Source organism: Esox lucius, chromosome 2 (genome assembly GCF_011004845.1).
Source record: "Esox lucius isolate fEsoLuc1 chromosome 2, fEsoLuc1.pri, whole genome shotgun sequence".
Taxonomy (NCBI): Eukaryota; Metazoa; Chordata; class Actinopteri; order Esociformes; family Esocidae; genus Esox; species Esox lucius.
Genome location: NC_047570.1, coordinates 15,913,977 through 15,931,456, shown reverse-complemented (window position 1 = coordinate 15,931,456; position 17,480 = coordinate 15,913,977). Strand labels below are relative to the sequence as shown.

The 17,480-nt window shown below is 38.7% G+C and overlaps 1 protein-coding gene across 2 annotated transcripts in view; it reads right to left on the bottom strand.

Annotated features, from left to right (window-relative positions):
* The window catches only part of cpne7 (copine VII), a 55,836-nt gene that overhangs the window by 13,152 nt on the left and 25,204 nt on the right, over positions 1–17,480 (bottom strand). For both annotated transcript variants that reach the window (XM_020052318.3, XM_010903876.4), the window contains 5 exons: positions 13,243–13,317; positions 3,392–3,475; positions 3,202–3,291; positions 399–497; positions 185–271 (listed from right to left, as the gene is read on the bottom strand). In XM_020052318.3, the coding sequence (XP_019907877.2) occupies positions 185–271; positions 399–497; positions 3,202–3,291; positions 3,392–3,475; positions 13,243–13,317 (435 nt within the window). The remainder of the gene's footprint in view (positions 1–184; positions 272–398; positions 498–3,201; positions 3,292–3,391; positions 3,476–13,242; positions 13,318–17,480) is intronic.

The following is a 17,480-nucleotide window of genomic DNA, read 5'->3' as shown; positions in this document are numbered from 1 at the left end:
ACTAAAATCGCAGTAAAAGCAATGATAGCTACCCACAGATGTAATATCTTACACAGGTGGGTAATGTTGGTGGACATTAATCTGAAGATGATCACATTTCTAAAACGAGCAGTTGGTAACTATTCCATGTTTTTCGGGAGTTGAATAGAGGACATGGATGACATTGAGGACATGGATGGCTAACCTTAAGTTCACTGAGGATGACCACCCCAGAGTTTTTGTAGTTCTTCTTCCTTAGTTTGTACTTTGGATTCATGCAATCCCATGTGACCTTCAGAACATACAGAAATATAGTTAGAACACTGTCTTCTTTCATCCGTTTATGTCTTTGTCAGGGTTAAATCTGACACAAGAAACAGTCATGTGACTGGACAGCACCCGCTTTCCTTTTGACTAACCTTGCTTCCACTGCCAATTTTTTGCATTTCTCTGAAGGTGGCATAGAACTCTCCGATGAAGTCATGTTTTCCCCTGGAGTCATAGTCCCAGACTAGGCACTGTGATACACAGAAAAAACCCTAAAATAGTTGCTGTTCATTCACCATTTGACCGTTTGAGTTCAACCATCCTTTTCCCGTTTTGTGCGCGGTGGTTTATCGTCCACCTAAAGTCAATAAGGGTTTTTTGACAGACTTCAATGACTTTTTAGCTGCGATTATGTTGGATTACGATTGTTTTTTAATTGTTGGTGATTTTAATATAAATAAAAATAGGCCTTTGGTCAAGGACTTTTCGAGTCTTATAGACTCCTTCAATCTCGTTCAGTCAGTGACCAGTCGGACACATGATAAAGGGCACACACTGGATCTTGTGTTGTCTTACGGTTTATGTATCCATGTCGATAAAATGTGTGATATTTGTAAATCAGATCACCTGCCTGTTTTGTTTACTGTCACAATTCCCTGCTCTAAGGATGAATTGCATGCGATTAACCCCTTGTTGCATTTTTCTAATGCTTTTAATGAGTCTATGTTGTGTAATCTAGATGACAGCTGTGCTCCTAGCGCTGATGATTTTACTACTCTCATGCATTCTACTAGCACTGATATCTTGGACTCTGTTGCGCCATTGAAATCTAAACGCAAAAAGCCATCTTTAGAGCCTTGGCTAAACGACAGTACCCGCACTCTCAGATGTTCTCTCAGACGAGCTGAAAGAAAATGGAAATGGATAAACTCCAGGTTTCCCTAGGAATGCTACGTTACTGCTGTACTAACTATCAGCTGCAAAACTATTAAAGCTGCAAAAGCACAATTTATATCAAACCTTGTTTTCAACAATAATCATAGGCCTCAGGTTCTCTTCAACTGTCTTAACTCTCTGATAAACCCCAGTAGCGCGGCTTGTATTGTTCCATCAGCCAAACTGTGTGAGGATTTAAAAAATAAATGTATTGGATTGCTGCTCTAAAAAAATGACCGACTTCCTCCGCCTTAGACCCTTCTACTCCTTCTACTATCTCAGCTGTCTTCGATCAGTTTGAGTCTGTATCACTCTCATTATTAACAATGGTAGTTTGTACCATGCACCCCACAAACTGTCCCCTGGATTCCAATCTCTCTCGTCTTTTAAAATATATTTTTAATACGGTTGGGCCCAGTATTCTTATTCTGATTAGTAATTGCCTTATTTCTGGGTGTGTTCCAGCTACTTTTAAACATGCTGTAGCACAGGCTCTTAGTAAAAAAAAAATTTTAGGCCCATATCTAAGCTACCTTTTCTCTCTAAAGTACTAGAGAGAGTAGTCCTAAACCAATTGACAATGTTTTTAGAAAATCATGATATTCAGGAAATGTTTCAGTCTGGCTTCAAACCATGTCATAATACTGAAATGGCACTCTTAAGAGTTTTTAATGATCTCCTTGAAACTGTTGACTCAGGGACCCCCGCTATTCTGGTGCTTCTGGACCTGTCTGCAGCCTTTGACATGGTGGATCATAGGATTCTCTTGACATGCCTTGAACAGTCCATTGGCATCAAAGGAACTGTCCTGAAAACGGTTCGAGTCATACCTGACTTATAGGAGTTTTTGAGTCAATCTAGCCAAAGTTTCATCAACCACGGCACCTCTCACTTGTGGGGTTCCCCAAGGCTCCGTTTTGGTCCCATCCTTTTTGCACTTGGAGTCCATTTTTAAGAAACACAATATCTCCTTTCATTGCTTTGCTGACGATGTACAAAATTATATGCCGATAAAAACAACATCTAAAGACTCTGTGCAGCCTATCTTAGATTGTTTAAAGGACATAAAAATCTGGTTGGCGCTAAACTTTCTTACTTTAAATGAATGTAAGACAGAGATTCTTATGTGTGGACGAGGTAACTTGCTGGTTGATCCTCTTGGTCACTTAGGCCCTCTAGCCCCTTGTAGTAGACCGTTTGTTAAGAATCTTGGTTTTATCTTTGATAGCTCCTTCAAACTTGATAAGCAAATTAGTCTAGTAGTGAAATCTAGCTTCTTTCAGCTAAGACTTTTGGCCACGGTTAAGGTCTATCTTCCTCTGAGGGATTTTGAGAAAGTTATCCATGCATTTATTACGTCTTGACTGGATTACTGTAATTCCTTGTACCTTGGGGTGGATCAGAAAACCCTAAATTGGCTCCAGGTAGTACAAAATGCCGCCGCTCGACTTTTAATCGGTATAGGAAAACGGGAGCATATAACACCAATTTTGGCCTCTCTCCAATGGCATTAAATGCATTGGCCCCTTAATATCTGTCTGAACTTTTACATCGTCATTCTCCAGCCCAAGTCAGCTAACCAGTTACTTCTAGTTGTCCCAAAAGCCAGGCTAAAAACTAGAGGGGATCAAGCTTTCGCGGTGGGTGGTCGCATCCTCTGGAATAGACTACCACTGCATACTCGAAATTCCCAAACTATACCCTCTTTCAGTCATTGCTAAAGACGCACCTTTTTACTCTGGTTTTTAATCTTAGCTGAGTGGGCATTAAATGTCTGTGCTGCTATTTTGTCTGTCTTGTTATGCGTATCTACGTAGTTTTTTACATGTAAATTTCATACATTTTGTATACTTTGATATTTTGTCCTGTACAGCACTTTGGTCAACGACAATTGTTTTAAATGTGCTTTATAAATAAAGTTGTCATTGACATAAAGTTGACAATAAAATGAATAATTAATTAATCAATACCATAACAGCAATTCAAAACCATCCCAACATCCCTTCCTTTGTTTCCTACCTTGAGCTTTCTGTCCTCGTCACAGCTGCACAAAGAGATGAGAGATACTTTAAAAGGCTCCCACACAGGGTTCAGGTTGTTTTTGATCACCTGCAACAGCAAGAGTACATGATGAGACGTGAATAACTTTCACTGCAAATGTAGGGGCGGTAGATACATATGGCAGGAATTAACATACAGTATACTTTACCTCAGTTCTGTGAACAAGCTGCTCAGTCCCATCATCGTTGATTCGATATATTTCCAAAAACGGGTCTGACTTACTGAAGAGATCCTGCCAAATAGACAAACTAGTCAGACATATTTCAATAATCCTGGTTTAGACTTTGATGTTATCTCCAACCATCAAATCAACAATCAGGTACCTGAAATCACCCACACAAAGGGAAATGAAATGTCCTGTAAATCCTGGGGCTAAATTTGACCCAGCCTGTGCCATGCCAGCACTAGTGGTGCTTTGTTCACTTCTGTGAGAAATCAAATCAAGAAAAAAGATGTGAAACAGTCATTTAACATTGAGTCTCAAGTCAAGGCTGAGAGCAGCTACAGCGTGTCTGGGTCAACTGATTCTTCAGGGCTCGACAGAGAGTATTTCTGCACATTGTCCAGTGTGTGCGTGTTCAAGTTCATGTTTCAGAAAGGTAAAGAGAGAGAGTGACAGGGGGGACACAAAACAAAATATATAATGCTAAATTTTTTCCTGCATTAGCCTGATCTCTACAGGGACAGCCAGGGATGAAAAGAGGGAGATAGCCCTGTATCTTGTTGTCACGGCAACCCCTGAGCAGTGGCGTCACTGTGGACTGACGTGCGTTACAAGTGCATTCATCTGTCAACATTGAGTCTCTGTCGCGGTAACAGCTTTCACCGCTTATACAAACAGCACCCGTCATTTGGTTACCAACCACTGACCAGCATGTGCAGTAATAGTGAATTATATAATGATTCAAGTTCTATGATGTCCTTGAAAACAGTTAGTCCAGTACCTTGCGTTTCAGGCAGCACGACAGTACTAGAAATGAAATGAAATTAGATGTCATTGCTTGAGCCATGATGGGCATACAGTAGGTTTGACAGTTACGTATTATTATTTCTTCACCTGCATTAAAAACAAAAGGATAAACATCTCATTCAAGATGTTTTAATGGAAACCTTTGAAAAGGTGCTCTTTGTCTGAGCCATCAACCATTGTGCTGGTAAATCAACTGCAATATTCAAGTGCCTCATCACAGCTGATCTTCTTTGTGAAGTCTACAGTATTAATAGCATGTATGGTGTAGATAATGAGAATAGTCTTTATTAGAGTCATATTTTTCAGTGTAATGAGCTCCTCAAAGTCATTAGAATAGACAGATTCCATGAAAAGATAGTAGCCAGGCAATTAATCTGCCTAAACATGTGGCAATGCCCCAGTTCTTGCCTTCTATCTTACTCTTTCCTCCTCTCTCCCACTTCAAATTATCTGCTTACTGTCTGTCTTTTCATACAACCTAACTTTAGTTGATGGAGTTAAAGTTGTTTGTTGACAAGTTCAGGCATCCAAAAGATAATAATAAAGACAACGTTTTAAACAACATAATAACACTATAGATTTTTTTTTTCTGGCTTCATAATACACTGATGATTAGATGATGAATATTGTATAGGTCAAAAATCACAAACATTGCAATTTAAATATTTTTTTTCCACAGGAAAAGGTTACATTGAACGTGCTAGGCATGTATTTCAGTCTCTTCCTGATTCTGTGTACCTTTCTTATGTGGGTAGGAAGGTCAACCCTAATAACCGGGTTTGTAATCCAATTGAGCCTAATAAATATACAGAATAAGTTCATCCATATTCTAGATAAAAATATTTTGAAACTCTAAAGGAAATCAAATATGACTATAATAATGTCAAACTATTTCATAGGTATCCAATTCCAAGTTTATCCCATCCATCCTAAAATCAAATGATCACTTTGTTCATTATATGTCTTCTCTGAACCATTAATATTCTATTATTGCCTCTTTGGAAACATGATTAATTGAATCAAAATCAAATATTTCTAATGTCTCCTTATGATGCTGTTCGCCACTATATTTATAATGTCTCCTCATGATGCTGTTCACCACTGTAGGGCAAGAGGTCTATCCTTTAGTATCATCTGAAAACACTGAATCAAGTCATAGAAACCTTTTGGTGGCAATTGGTTGTGGTTCATTGCCAACCAATACTGGTATTGGTAATTTCCTATTGTTTGACTATTACATTAATTTAATTAAAAAGTGAGACCCACTTACTAACATCTGAGTTTTTTTGTACCTTATACTCAGAATTGGGGTGTAATGCATTACAAAAAACAGTAACTGTAATCCATTACGTTACCAATAAAAATATTGTAATCGAATTACAGATACTTTTCAAAATGGATGATTACTTCTTGGATTACTTCAGCGAGAAATAATTATGACACATTGCATGTTTATTCTTTTAATTTAATGTTTTAAAAACATTGTTATTTGAACCCAAATTACAACTGCGCGGATCAATTGTTGTGTGTGTGTGATCATCATGCATGCAAAGTTGTGCGAGCATAACCAGATTAGTTTTAGTTCACTGGTTTAATTCTCTCCAGTTTTGGTTAGTTGGTTGGCTGGTAAAGAGTCTTTGATAATGTTAGCCAATCCACATAGAATGTTATTAATCTACTATCGACGCATCTTTCTCAGAACAGTGATAGGCGATAGGCCTACCTGGTGTTATAGTTTCAGACAGGAATTGTTTCGAATTTTAGGCAACTATCTGTTAGTTAGCTGTAACATGGTGCTGTCTTCAAGATTTCATCACAATATTTGAGGAGAGAAGGTGTGTCGGGAAGCATTGCCATATTTTTTACATTTACGGCTGTTTGATATGGTAAGTATAGTGTTATCTCTTTGAATGAGACGTCTTGTTGCTGAAAGCCACCATACTGGGAAAGAAGCTGTTCCGGTTGCCTAATTCTTCTGGCCACTGACCTGCTCACCTGCCCATGGCCTGCCGGGGGCAAACATTTGGAACAGTGGGTGACCGGGTCGGTAGTCGTCAGCCATGATCTTTCTTGCACTCCTCCTTGCCCTAGATTCAGGTTTTATTTAGATGGAGGTGGCAGCCAGTGACTCTTTGGGACATACAACGAATCGTAGTTGCTACCACTGTAGTGGGCAGACGCAAACCAGGTGATAGAAGAGATGAAGATGGATTCCACAATGAATGCATGAAGCTGGTTTGACTGGGAGATTTGTAGGCTTTTCCGCTTTTTTGGTGATGGTAGTAATTTTGTCCACCCAGGTGAGGTTGTGGGAGATGGTCATTAGGAATGCTTATTATTCAGACAAACTAACAGCTGAGCCCTCAATCTCAAGGGAGAGTTGGGGGGCATTTTCTTAAGTCAGTTACAACTGCCGTGGTATTGTCTGGGTCGGGTTCATTTGGCTGCCAGCTGGTTGACCTCTTCACGGTACAAAGACACATCACCCTTCAGCGATCGGACAGAGTTGTGTCATCTGAAACTTACATAGATGCATTGCTGGAGGTACAGTCGTTGGTGTACAGTGAGTAGAGAAGGGGTGAGAGCATGCATTCTTGCAGTGCTCCAGCACTCAGGGAGAAATAGCAGATTTGCAAGCTGATCAGAATGACTAAGAGCTAGAAGTTATTAATAGGGTTTGGGCGGACACAAAAATAGAGACAAAAAATATATATTTAACATAGACAGAAACAATACATTTTAGTATACTAAAAATGAAATTGCCTTTAATGTTATGTTTTTTTTTACATTGAATCAAGACCAAATGATATGTGACTTAATGTTGTTGGTTTACATGGAAGGCCTCCCATGTTTGTGGGAATGAGAGATGTGATTTTTTTTTTTTTTACATAGAGTCGAATTTTTACTTCGAACTTAATGTCAAATTCAAGCTAATAGAATGTGACTTAACAAAATGCATTAGTTTCCACTGAAGGAGAAATCTACTATAAAAATCTTTAAGAGCACTATTTTAAACAAATTAAATAAAAGATGGAGCAACCATTCTAATACAGTATTAATATAGTCAAATCTATGGATTATCATGAAACACACATCCAAACAATCAAAAATCTGTTTAGTGTTGTGATCCTGTATTGATGTATCACCTAAGGATTGTTGGTCCAAACGGAAAAGACTGTAAAGTGCCTTATTAAGAATGGACATCTAGTTTGGTGACTACTCATTGTCTCAACTTCAAGTCAAATTATCTTCCACTCTTATTCTATGAAAACAAAAATCTTTAAGACAAGTCAACACAGCAAACCTTCCCAATTATTCTAACTTTTGCAAAGTATTCTTTGTTAAAATTCAATATTCTCTATATTGCTGTCAACCTATTCCTCTGAAGAGAGCACCTGATCTAGAGGGCAAGATATTAGTTATTACACATTTAGAAAATGAAAACCAGCTGTTATCCTAATAGTCTCAAAGAGCAGACTAGAGCATGACTATCATCCTGAAATCTAAAATGCTTTGTATATTATTTAGTTGTGGCTAACACACTGTCATTAAATGTTAACATTCAAAAACATCCTTAAAAAGTGACTTAAGTCCAAATGTAAAGTAACTGTCCCAAATGCATACATATTAGAAGCATCATAAAGACACCAAGCCCCCTTTTGCCAAAGCATCCTGTTCACCCAATCCGGTGAAGGTACGTCTCGTTGTCAGCGTTTCCATCTTTGTCCATAGACAGGTCAAAGTTGATCACCACGGAAACTTGCTCAACATCAGTGCCTCGGGAGCATACGTTGGTTGTCACCAGGACTTTCTCTTTGCCTTCCCTGAAGCGTTCGATGACTGCTGCTCTCTGCTCCACAGTCATCTCCCCAAAGATGTGAGTGATGTGGGACAGTTTGTTACTTGAGACAAATCATGCCGGTGATTGTGGTTTAGATTGTAATAGAGACATGATGATTATAAAATACTTTTTAAAGGCTATACTGATTGTGCAAAACAACTTTGACCAGCTACTCTATATAGGCAGCCATGTTTGTTGTCAGTGTCATAAATCAAAGCATTCTGTATGTAACGTAAATGTCTGTCAAACCAAAGATGTTATATACCAAATAAATTAAGTAAGAACAGTAATTAAATAAATCAGACCTAGCTTGATGTTGTGGTGTAGATCAACCCTAAGACAGAACTGAATTAATTGTCTGAATTTTTTTTATTCATCCTCTTTGATTTTTTGGTTATAAAATATACACTGCTACTTTTTGCTCAGGTGTTACAGGATTTATTTTTAAAACAATATTTCTTTGCTCTAAAGTGCTCACCAGCATTGTGTTAAGTTGTAAACCACTCTAGTTATTGCTTATTTTTTATTAGACAATAATGCTATTTAAACTCATCTGTTGCATCATACTGTATATAGACATCCTGTTCATACAATAATGCTATTTAAACTCATCTGATGCATCATACTGTACATAGACATCCTGTTCAGACAATAATGCTATTTAAACTCATCTGATGCATTATACTGTATATAGACATTACTGCTCTTCTTAACACTGGCTGCTATAGTACACTACACAGACCATTCAGCAATGATCACGGGATCATACAAGTCAAAAGGTTATGTCTGCCCTAATTCATGATAAAACATTTTGGAAATTAATATGTCCTTTAATTCCCCAATGGCCCGGTTGGTGCATTTCTGCACTGTATGTTATAGAGATGTGATGAAGCGTCATGGTCTGATTTCCTCCATTTTCAGAGGATGTGGATAGCACTGTGGTTGGTCACGTTAATAGTGCTGTAAACATGGTACACAACTGTGTCATGTTTTTTGGACATATGAACACGTTTGTGTCCTAAAGCATACTTTATATTGACATTTCTGACCACTTTCCAATATTTCACATCTCTTAGCAGGCTGAAAGCAAAAAGGTGGGAATGGATAAGAGTATTAGCTAAATCACGGTGTCAGATTTCACTCTCCAAAGGATCAAGGAAGCCCAGTGGCCAGGCAGGGGAGCAGGATGGAACCAAGGCAACATTATGCAGTTCTTCTCATTGATTAAACAAATCTGATCTCAATAGTTTTATGTTACAAACATAGTAGATAATTGTGCTAGACATCTTAGGGCTACCCTTTCCAAAGTTTTAAAAAAATAGTGCTGTTTAGAAGAAGGGAATGTCATTTTTGGCTATGTTGTGCGAGGGTACATACAGTGGGAAGAACAAGTATTTGATAACATGCAAAATCAGCAATATTTCCCACTTACAAAGCATGTAAAGGTCTGTAATCTTTATCATAGGTATTCTTCAACTGTGAGCGACAGAATCTACAACAAAAATCCAGAAAATCACATTGTATGATTTTTAAGTAATTAATTTGCATTTTATTGCATGACATAAGTATTTGATACATCAGAAAAGCAGAACTTAATATTTGGTACAGAAACCTTTGCAATTACAGAGATCATAGTTCTTGACCAGGTTTGCACACACTGCAACAGGGATTTTGGCCCACTCCTTCATACAGACCTTCTCCAGATCCTTCAGGTTTTGGGGCTGTCACTGGGCAATACGGACTTTCAGCTCCCTCCAAAGATTTTCTATTGGGTTCAGGTCTGGAGACTGGCTAGGCCACTCCAGGACCTTGAGATGCTTCTTACGGAGCCACTCCTTAGTTGCCCTGGCTGTGTGTTTCGGGTCGTTGTCATGCTGGAAGACCAAGCCTCGTTCCATCTTCAATGCTCTTACTGAGGGAAGGAGGTTGTTGGCCAAGATCTCGCGATACATGGCCCCATCCATCCTCCCCTCAATACGGTGCAGTGTGTTACTAATGGTTTTCTTTGAGACTGAGGTCCCAGCTCTCTTCAGGTCATTGACCAGGTCCTGCCGTGTAGTTCTGGGCTGATCCCTCACCTTTCTCATGATCATTGACCCCCACGAGGTGAGATCTTGCATGGAGCCCCAGACCGAGGGAGATTGACCGTCATCTTGAACTTCTTCCATTTTCTAATAATTGCGCCAACAGTTGTTGCCTTCTCACCAAACTACTTACCTATTGTCCTGTAGGTCCTGTAGGTCTACAATTTTATCCCTGATGTCCTTACACAGCTCTCTGGTCTTGGCCATTGTAGAGAGGTTGGAGTCTGTTTGATTGAGTGTGTTGACAGGTGTCTATTATACAGGTAACGAGTTCAAACAGGTGCAGTTAATATAGGTAATGAGTGGAGAACAGGAGGGCTTCTTAAAGAAAAACTAACAGGTCTGTGAGAGCCGGAATTCTTACCGGTTGGTAGGTGATCAAATACTTACGTCATGCAATAAAATGCAAATTAATTATTTAAAAATCATACAATGAGATTTTCTGGATTTTTGTTACAGACCACTACATGCTTTGTAATTGGAAAACCTGCAAAATCGGCAGTGTATCAAATACTTGTTCTCCCCACTGTAAGTACAGAAATGACAAAACATCAGCATCTACGTCGGACAATTGTATTATGAATATCAGCCACCGGTATTGACCAATTATTGTCTTATTGGTGCATCCCTAATTATTATATCACGTGGAGATGTTTGAGAATCTACAGACCAAGGAGAACTTTACCTCCACCAGCATTTTACTTTCTGTCACATTGTAAAGGTCAATTGCATTATGTGTTTTGTCTTATTCTGAGAGCAAAGAGAGGCAGGAAGAACTTCCATAGTCATTGATCTCACAAAGCTATTGCAGCCTTGTGTACATTTACAAATCTATCTCTGTCTGTGCCATTTTTGCTCAAAGAGACCCATGCTGGATTGATTTCCTCATTTTGTGTGAGGGCGAAGGAGTTAAAAAGGACATGTCGATCATGTCCTTTGGATATTGCACGGCAGCCTTTCAGAGCCATGCTATTTAAAATGCATAAATTCATAAATGGCAAATGAAAAATGTAATGGTAGGGGGAAAAAATTATAATCATTTTAGAGTATTTTTTAGCCTGTGGCAGTGAGAAGGGAGAAAGAGCCGGAGAGATATGTTGAAAAAAGGTGGGAGAGAAGGAAGAATGGGGGGATATTAGTTGAGAGATAAAGAGAGCAAGAGAGTGGGAGGAGGAGGAGGAGCGCAGAGGCGGTTGGAACGGCTTGTTGCTGTCGTAGGAAGAACAGACAGACACCTGCAGAGCTTCAGGGCCACAGTGGTGCATTTTGGGATGCTTTGTGTGGAGGGACTATTCACAAATAGAGAACCATACTGTAACATCCCCAACATTCATGCACAGACAGAGGACCTATTTACATTAAAGCGTTCATGGGATGACATTCATATAATATGTAGATGTACTTTTCTATTCACATATGCGATGGGAATGTATCATGCCTGTAGCAAAGCTTGGCGTGAAATGTCACAAATCGACATGTAGTGCCATGACAATGGCAAAACATGATCACCAATAGAGTCTACTTAAAATCGTTGGCAATGAAAAAAAATCACAAGTCTGCTTTGATAAGGATATTTAGGGGAGAGCAAGTATTTGATACACTGCCGATTTTGCAGGTTTTCCTACTTACAAAGCATGTAGAGGTCTGTAACAAAAATCCAGAAAATCACATTGTATGATTTTTAAATAATTAATTTGCATTTTATTACATGACATAAGTATTTGATCACCTACCAACCAGTAAGAATTCCAGCTCTCACAGACCTGTTAGTTTTTCTTTAAGAAGCCCTCCTGTTCTCCACTCATTACCTATATTAACTGCACCTATTTGAACCCGTTACCTGTATAAAAGACACCTTTCCACACACTCAATCAAACAGACTCCAACCTCTCCACAATGGCCAAGACCAGAGAGCTGTGTAAGGACATCAGGGATAAAATTGTAGACCTGCACAAGGCTGGGATGGGCTACAGGACAATAGGGAAGCAGCTTGGTGAGAAGGCAACAACTGTTGGCGCAATTATTAGAATATGGAAGAAGTTCAAGATGACGGTCAATCTCCCTCGGCCTGGGTCTCCATGCAAGATCTCACCTCGTGGGGCATCAATGATCATGAGGAAGGTGAGGGATCAGCCCAGAACTACACGGCAGGACCTGGTCAATGACCTGAAGAGAGCTGGGACCACAGTCTCAAAGAAAACCATTAGTGACACACCACGCCGTCATGGATTAAAATCCTGCAGCGCACACAAGCCAGCGCATGTACAGGCCCGTCTGTTTGCCAATGACCATCTGGATGATCCAGAGGAGGAATGGGAGAAGGTCATGTGGTCTGATGAGACAAAAATAGAGCTTTTTGGTCTAAACTCCACTCGCCGTGTTTGGAGGAAGAAGAAGGATGAGTACAACCCCAAGAACACCATCCCAACCGTGAAGCATGGAGGTGGAAACATCATTCTTTGGGAATTCTTTTTAGCAAAGGGGACAGGAAGACTGCACCGTATTGAGGGGAGGATGGATGGGGCCATGTATCGTGAGATCTTGGCCAACAACCTCCTTCCCTCAGTAAGAGCACTGAAGATGGCTGGTGGCATCTCAAGGTCCTGGAGTGGCCTAGCCAGTCTCCAGACCTGAATCCAATAGAAAATCTTTTGGAGGAGTGGGCCAAAATCCCTGCTGCAGTGTGTGCAAACCTGGTCAAGAACTACAGGAAACGTATGATCTCTGTAATTGCAAACAAAGGCTTCTGTACCAAATATTAAGTTCTGCTTTTCTGATGTATCAAATAATTGTCATACAATAAAATGCTAATTAATTACTTAAAAATCATACAATGTGATTTTCTGGATTTTTGTTTTAGATTCCGTCACTCACAGTTGAAGTGTACCTATGATAAAAATGACAGACATCTACATGCTTTGTAAGTGGGAAAACCTGCAAAATCGGCAGTATTTCAAATACTTGTTCTCACTGTATGTCTTGCTCCTGATTATTCTCATTCATAGTCCAGTACTGAACATTTCACATTCACAGTTCCCAAAAATACACACACATTGACTCATGAACTATATCAGTATTTACATTAAGAGATTAAAATCCCTTACCTTATCATCCAGTTTCTTTGCACAGAAGAACAGTTCAACATATCCATTGTTGCCAGAAATTTCCTCAGCATGTACCTGAAAACAGATGTATTACAATGATTTCAATAAGTTGCAGTTTTGTCTAATGACAATATTTTCTTTTCGGCAGGCAAACAGCATTCAACATGCGGAGAGAACTTAGAAGCCAATCTATAGAGAAATGTCCCTGAAAATGTTGCTGAGTTACTTCTGAAGTTCAATAGAAAGCTCCCACAAACCCAGAAAAAAGAGGTGGTTGTATTATTGTAATGGAGAACTACTGTCTAGGGACTGGGGCTAAAATTAGTCCACAAAACTGTTTGGTTGGCCCCAAAAAGGAATACAGGGAGAGAGAAAGAAAGTAAAAAAGGACAGAGGCACCACTCTATTGCAGACACTAAAAGTGGGCTAATTGTGTGGTCAGGGTTTAGAGAGTCTGAGATACATTACAGCTCCATTGAAAATGCCTTACTGCTCACCTTCAGAGCCACTATATTTGAACTATACAGAAGTTTAATGCCATGTGAGCACATTTGGACACGCTGTATTTTGCCTCACACCTGCAAAATCTATGTAATTGTACATTGCTAATGCAGTAATTTAACCGCTATTGATCTAACTGGACTTTGTGTGTGTTAAAATGCATAACTGTTACAATAATGACATAATGCCTGAATATACCTGTTGACTCAAATCACCCAGAAAGGGTCTCCTGTAAAGCATGGAGTGGCAATGGTCCAGAAACAGACTGTATCGTTCTCATAAAAGCTTATCAATAATACAGCACAGAAAAGCTCAAACACCTGTTCTAAGTGATGCATCAGCATCTAATTTGTCAAGCTTTCTTTTGCTGGAACAATTGAAAATATTGTAAGATGAATATTTACTGAATTAAGATATCTCTTTAACCTAAATACATTTATGGAGGCACATAATTACGTCTTCTTTCTAAAACATTTATTTTTTAACACAAACAGAAGTGAATTTGAGGAATTAAAAAATGCATATGTACACACATGATATAAACAGAAAATAATGAAAGATGTGGGGAAAAAAGTGTCCCATTACCCACTCACCTCTGCCAATACTAAATAATGAAAAATTTATACGATTCGGACAAAGGAACCAGCACACAAAGCTTCAAACTAGATGGAAAAACATGAACCCATTAAAGGCACAGCACAGAATGTGACATATTATAGTGGTGAGTGTTGTAAGTGGGTGAGGAGAGGTTGCCAGAACTTATTACACGTACATACTGTAGATAGTCAGAATATTGAATTCTCTTTATATGTAGTGTGTTTGCCAAGCTAGTTTTGCTAAGGCATAGTGTGGTTTCTTGGATCTTTCTTTGTCATTTTTTTTTACCAAATATAAGACATTACTGGTCAGTGGATGTTGCTTGGATCTAGGTAGTCTGTGCAGGCCCTAAAACTCGCATGATAATTAATAGCAGGACTGACTCAAGTGTAGTCTCAATGACATCCGAGAGGATCTCAGACTTCAGACCAATAGCTGGGCATGTTAATGCACAGGGCAAAGCAGGGAAGCAGTGTCCAGGAAACTCCTTTGTAATTTGGTTTTGCAATAGCATAAACTTTGTCAAACCAATGTCTGGAGTTGTTTAAAAAGGTATGTTTATCAATGTTATCCTTCCATTCTGCTATGGAGATTTCAGTGCCTGGATCTTCGTCCCATCTTAACATGATGGCATTTGCTTAAGGTTTTTTGACAGACGGATATCTGTCATACAAACAACATATCTGGTTTGGTGGATGTGGGGCATGTTTTAAGTACCCATCAAAAAGAGGATATGGCATTTTCAAATGCTGAAAGATGTTTGTTTTTTAAACATAGTTTCTAATCTGTAGGTATCTTAACATTTCTGGCAAAGTTATATTTTACCCTCAGTAGTTCAAATGAAGTCTCCTTTTATGTACAGATCATATGAATCCACAAAAACATGCTCTAATGCGATCATTTCATAAGCAATTTTAGCAGTAACTCTTTCATGTATTTATGTTCAATTTCCATCACACTACTAATAACAGTCAAACAGTTTAATTTCCATTTTTTATCTGCCTAAAAATATCAGTATTGCAGTGAGTATTTCAGACACACACAAACAATCCAAGTTAATTATTTATTACTAGCCATGCAACATTTTGTTGCAGGAATGATACTTACAATAATAGAACAAACCAAGCTAACAAAGAGATCCCACAAATTGTGGTTTTAGAGGATTTGCTGGTCAGAAACTGAGCAACAGAACTCACAGGTTGAACAGCGGTATAAGACGCTCTTATGTAGCACCAAGCTGACTACCACAGTCTAAGTTAGGGTCTTGACTGCCCTGCCAGCTGACAAGTGATTAGGAGCCTGGGGTAGAAATTCACCAATTAGAACAATTTCCAAGGCAGGTAAGACATAATAACAGTTTTGGCTGATGCAAATACGCCAGCACTGTCTGGAAGGAGGAAGCATCATCAGCAGGGATTTCCTGAATAAATTGTGTTCTTGCATCTCCCTCCGTTGGCTCGGGAGCCCACAAAGCTATCTGAGGTTGTCATGGTCAGTGAGCATTCTGGTTGAAAGTGCTGTGTGGAAAAAGCTAAATTACTTGGCATGGATTCCTTTGAGGGAATAGCTTGCCATGATTTTCAACTCACCCAAATCCATAGGGAGTTTATGCTAAGAGGGACATTGATACATTTGCATATTAAACCTAGGGGAAATGAGGATATACGGTCACTTATCTAGTTGTCATTGGCAGTTGTCTTGTCACATGGAAAATCCCCATGACCAAATGTTTGGAGCTACAAACCCATCAGGAGAGTCTCTGGAACATGTGGATGTGTTCAGTTTTGCTGGAAGATGCCCACAAGCATCACATACTATTAACCAAAAGCTAAACCAAGGAGTCAGTGGAAGATCACACTCATTAGGTGCTCTTATAAATAACAAATACAAATTATAAAAGGATGTTTTATATACAGTACAGTCTCTGGAACAAGGAGGTGGTATTGGTTTGGCTCTAGGACACCCACAGGCTGATCTACAATGGTAAGGGTAAGCACAGTATACTGTAGGAAAATGGCCATTGAGAGTAAAAAAAATACTTTTACCAAACTTTTATTCACAAAATAACTGCTTTTATTCATATCAAATAATTTTCCATATTTTTTTCAAGAAAGCTACCTCTAGTAGCTCCTACAACTCTATATCAAAATACAAAATGATGTATGAAAATTCATCTTAATACAATTGCAAGTGTTAAATTTGCACTAATGGAATTTAATGCCTTGGAGCTGGACAGTAACATATTAAGAAACAGTTTGTGTGTCACAAAGTATTTCTGTTTTAAAACATTTCCTATCAAATTACCTATATTAGGTTGCAGTACAACACCAGATCTCAGCTTAGATGCAATACTTTTCATGGTTTCATTATAAAGTTGTGGTGTTGTCAGTCATTCTATGTTTGCAGTACAACGAAATCACAAAAACTTTATTAACATTCCTCCACATCCCATGTCCCCATATGATAAAAATCTAAGAAATATATTACAAACACTGGATCTATTATTATTATTTTACACAAAACACAACAGTTGTTTGTTGTCTCTTGTCCTGGCACCTTCCAAGTTAGCCAGCAGATACATCACATACTAATGCCATGTCATTGAGATCCATCTCACGGACAGACTTGACAAAGCCCAGGTCTATTATCATATCAGTATAACCCATTCCCAGCAGTGCTACGACAAAGGTTGCTCATTTTAATTCCTTCCAATTCATTGAGCCTACACTGCAAAAGGAATTTGCTTAAACAAACACATTATACACTCGTAACTGCCCAACAGCATGCGGCTATCATGTAATCTCATCCAATCAATAGTCACATTGAGTACAATAGCGGAAGGACATTATCCTCAAATATCATCTTTACACAAGCAAGTCATTCTGGTCATTCAAGTTCTGTATCCTCTTAAAGGACAATACGTGCATAGTTTGTTAATATAACTGCCTATTGAAAATCTAAAATATTGTATTATGTTAACTCATCCCCAAATAATGTCTATACCAAATTGATTGACACCCCTGATAAAGTTTAGCAAAAAAACTGAATAAAATAAACAACTAACATTATAGATTTAAATGTGTGCTTGGGGTCAACTAGTAGTAATATCCACTTGTGTACAAGGTTCAGCCAAATGTTAG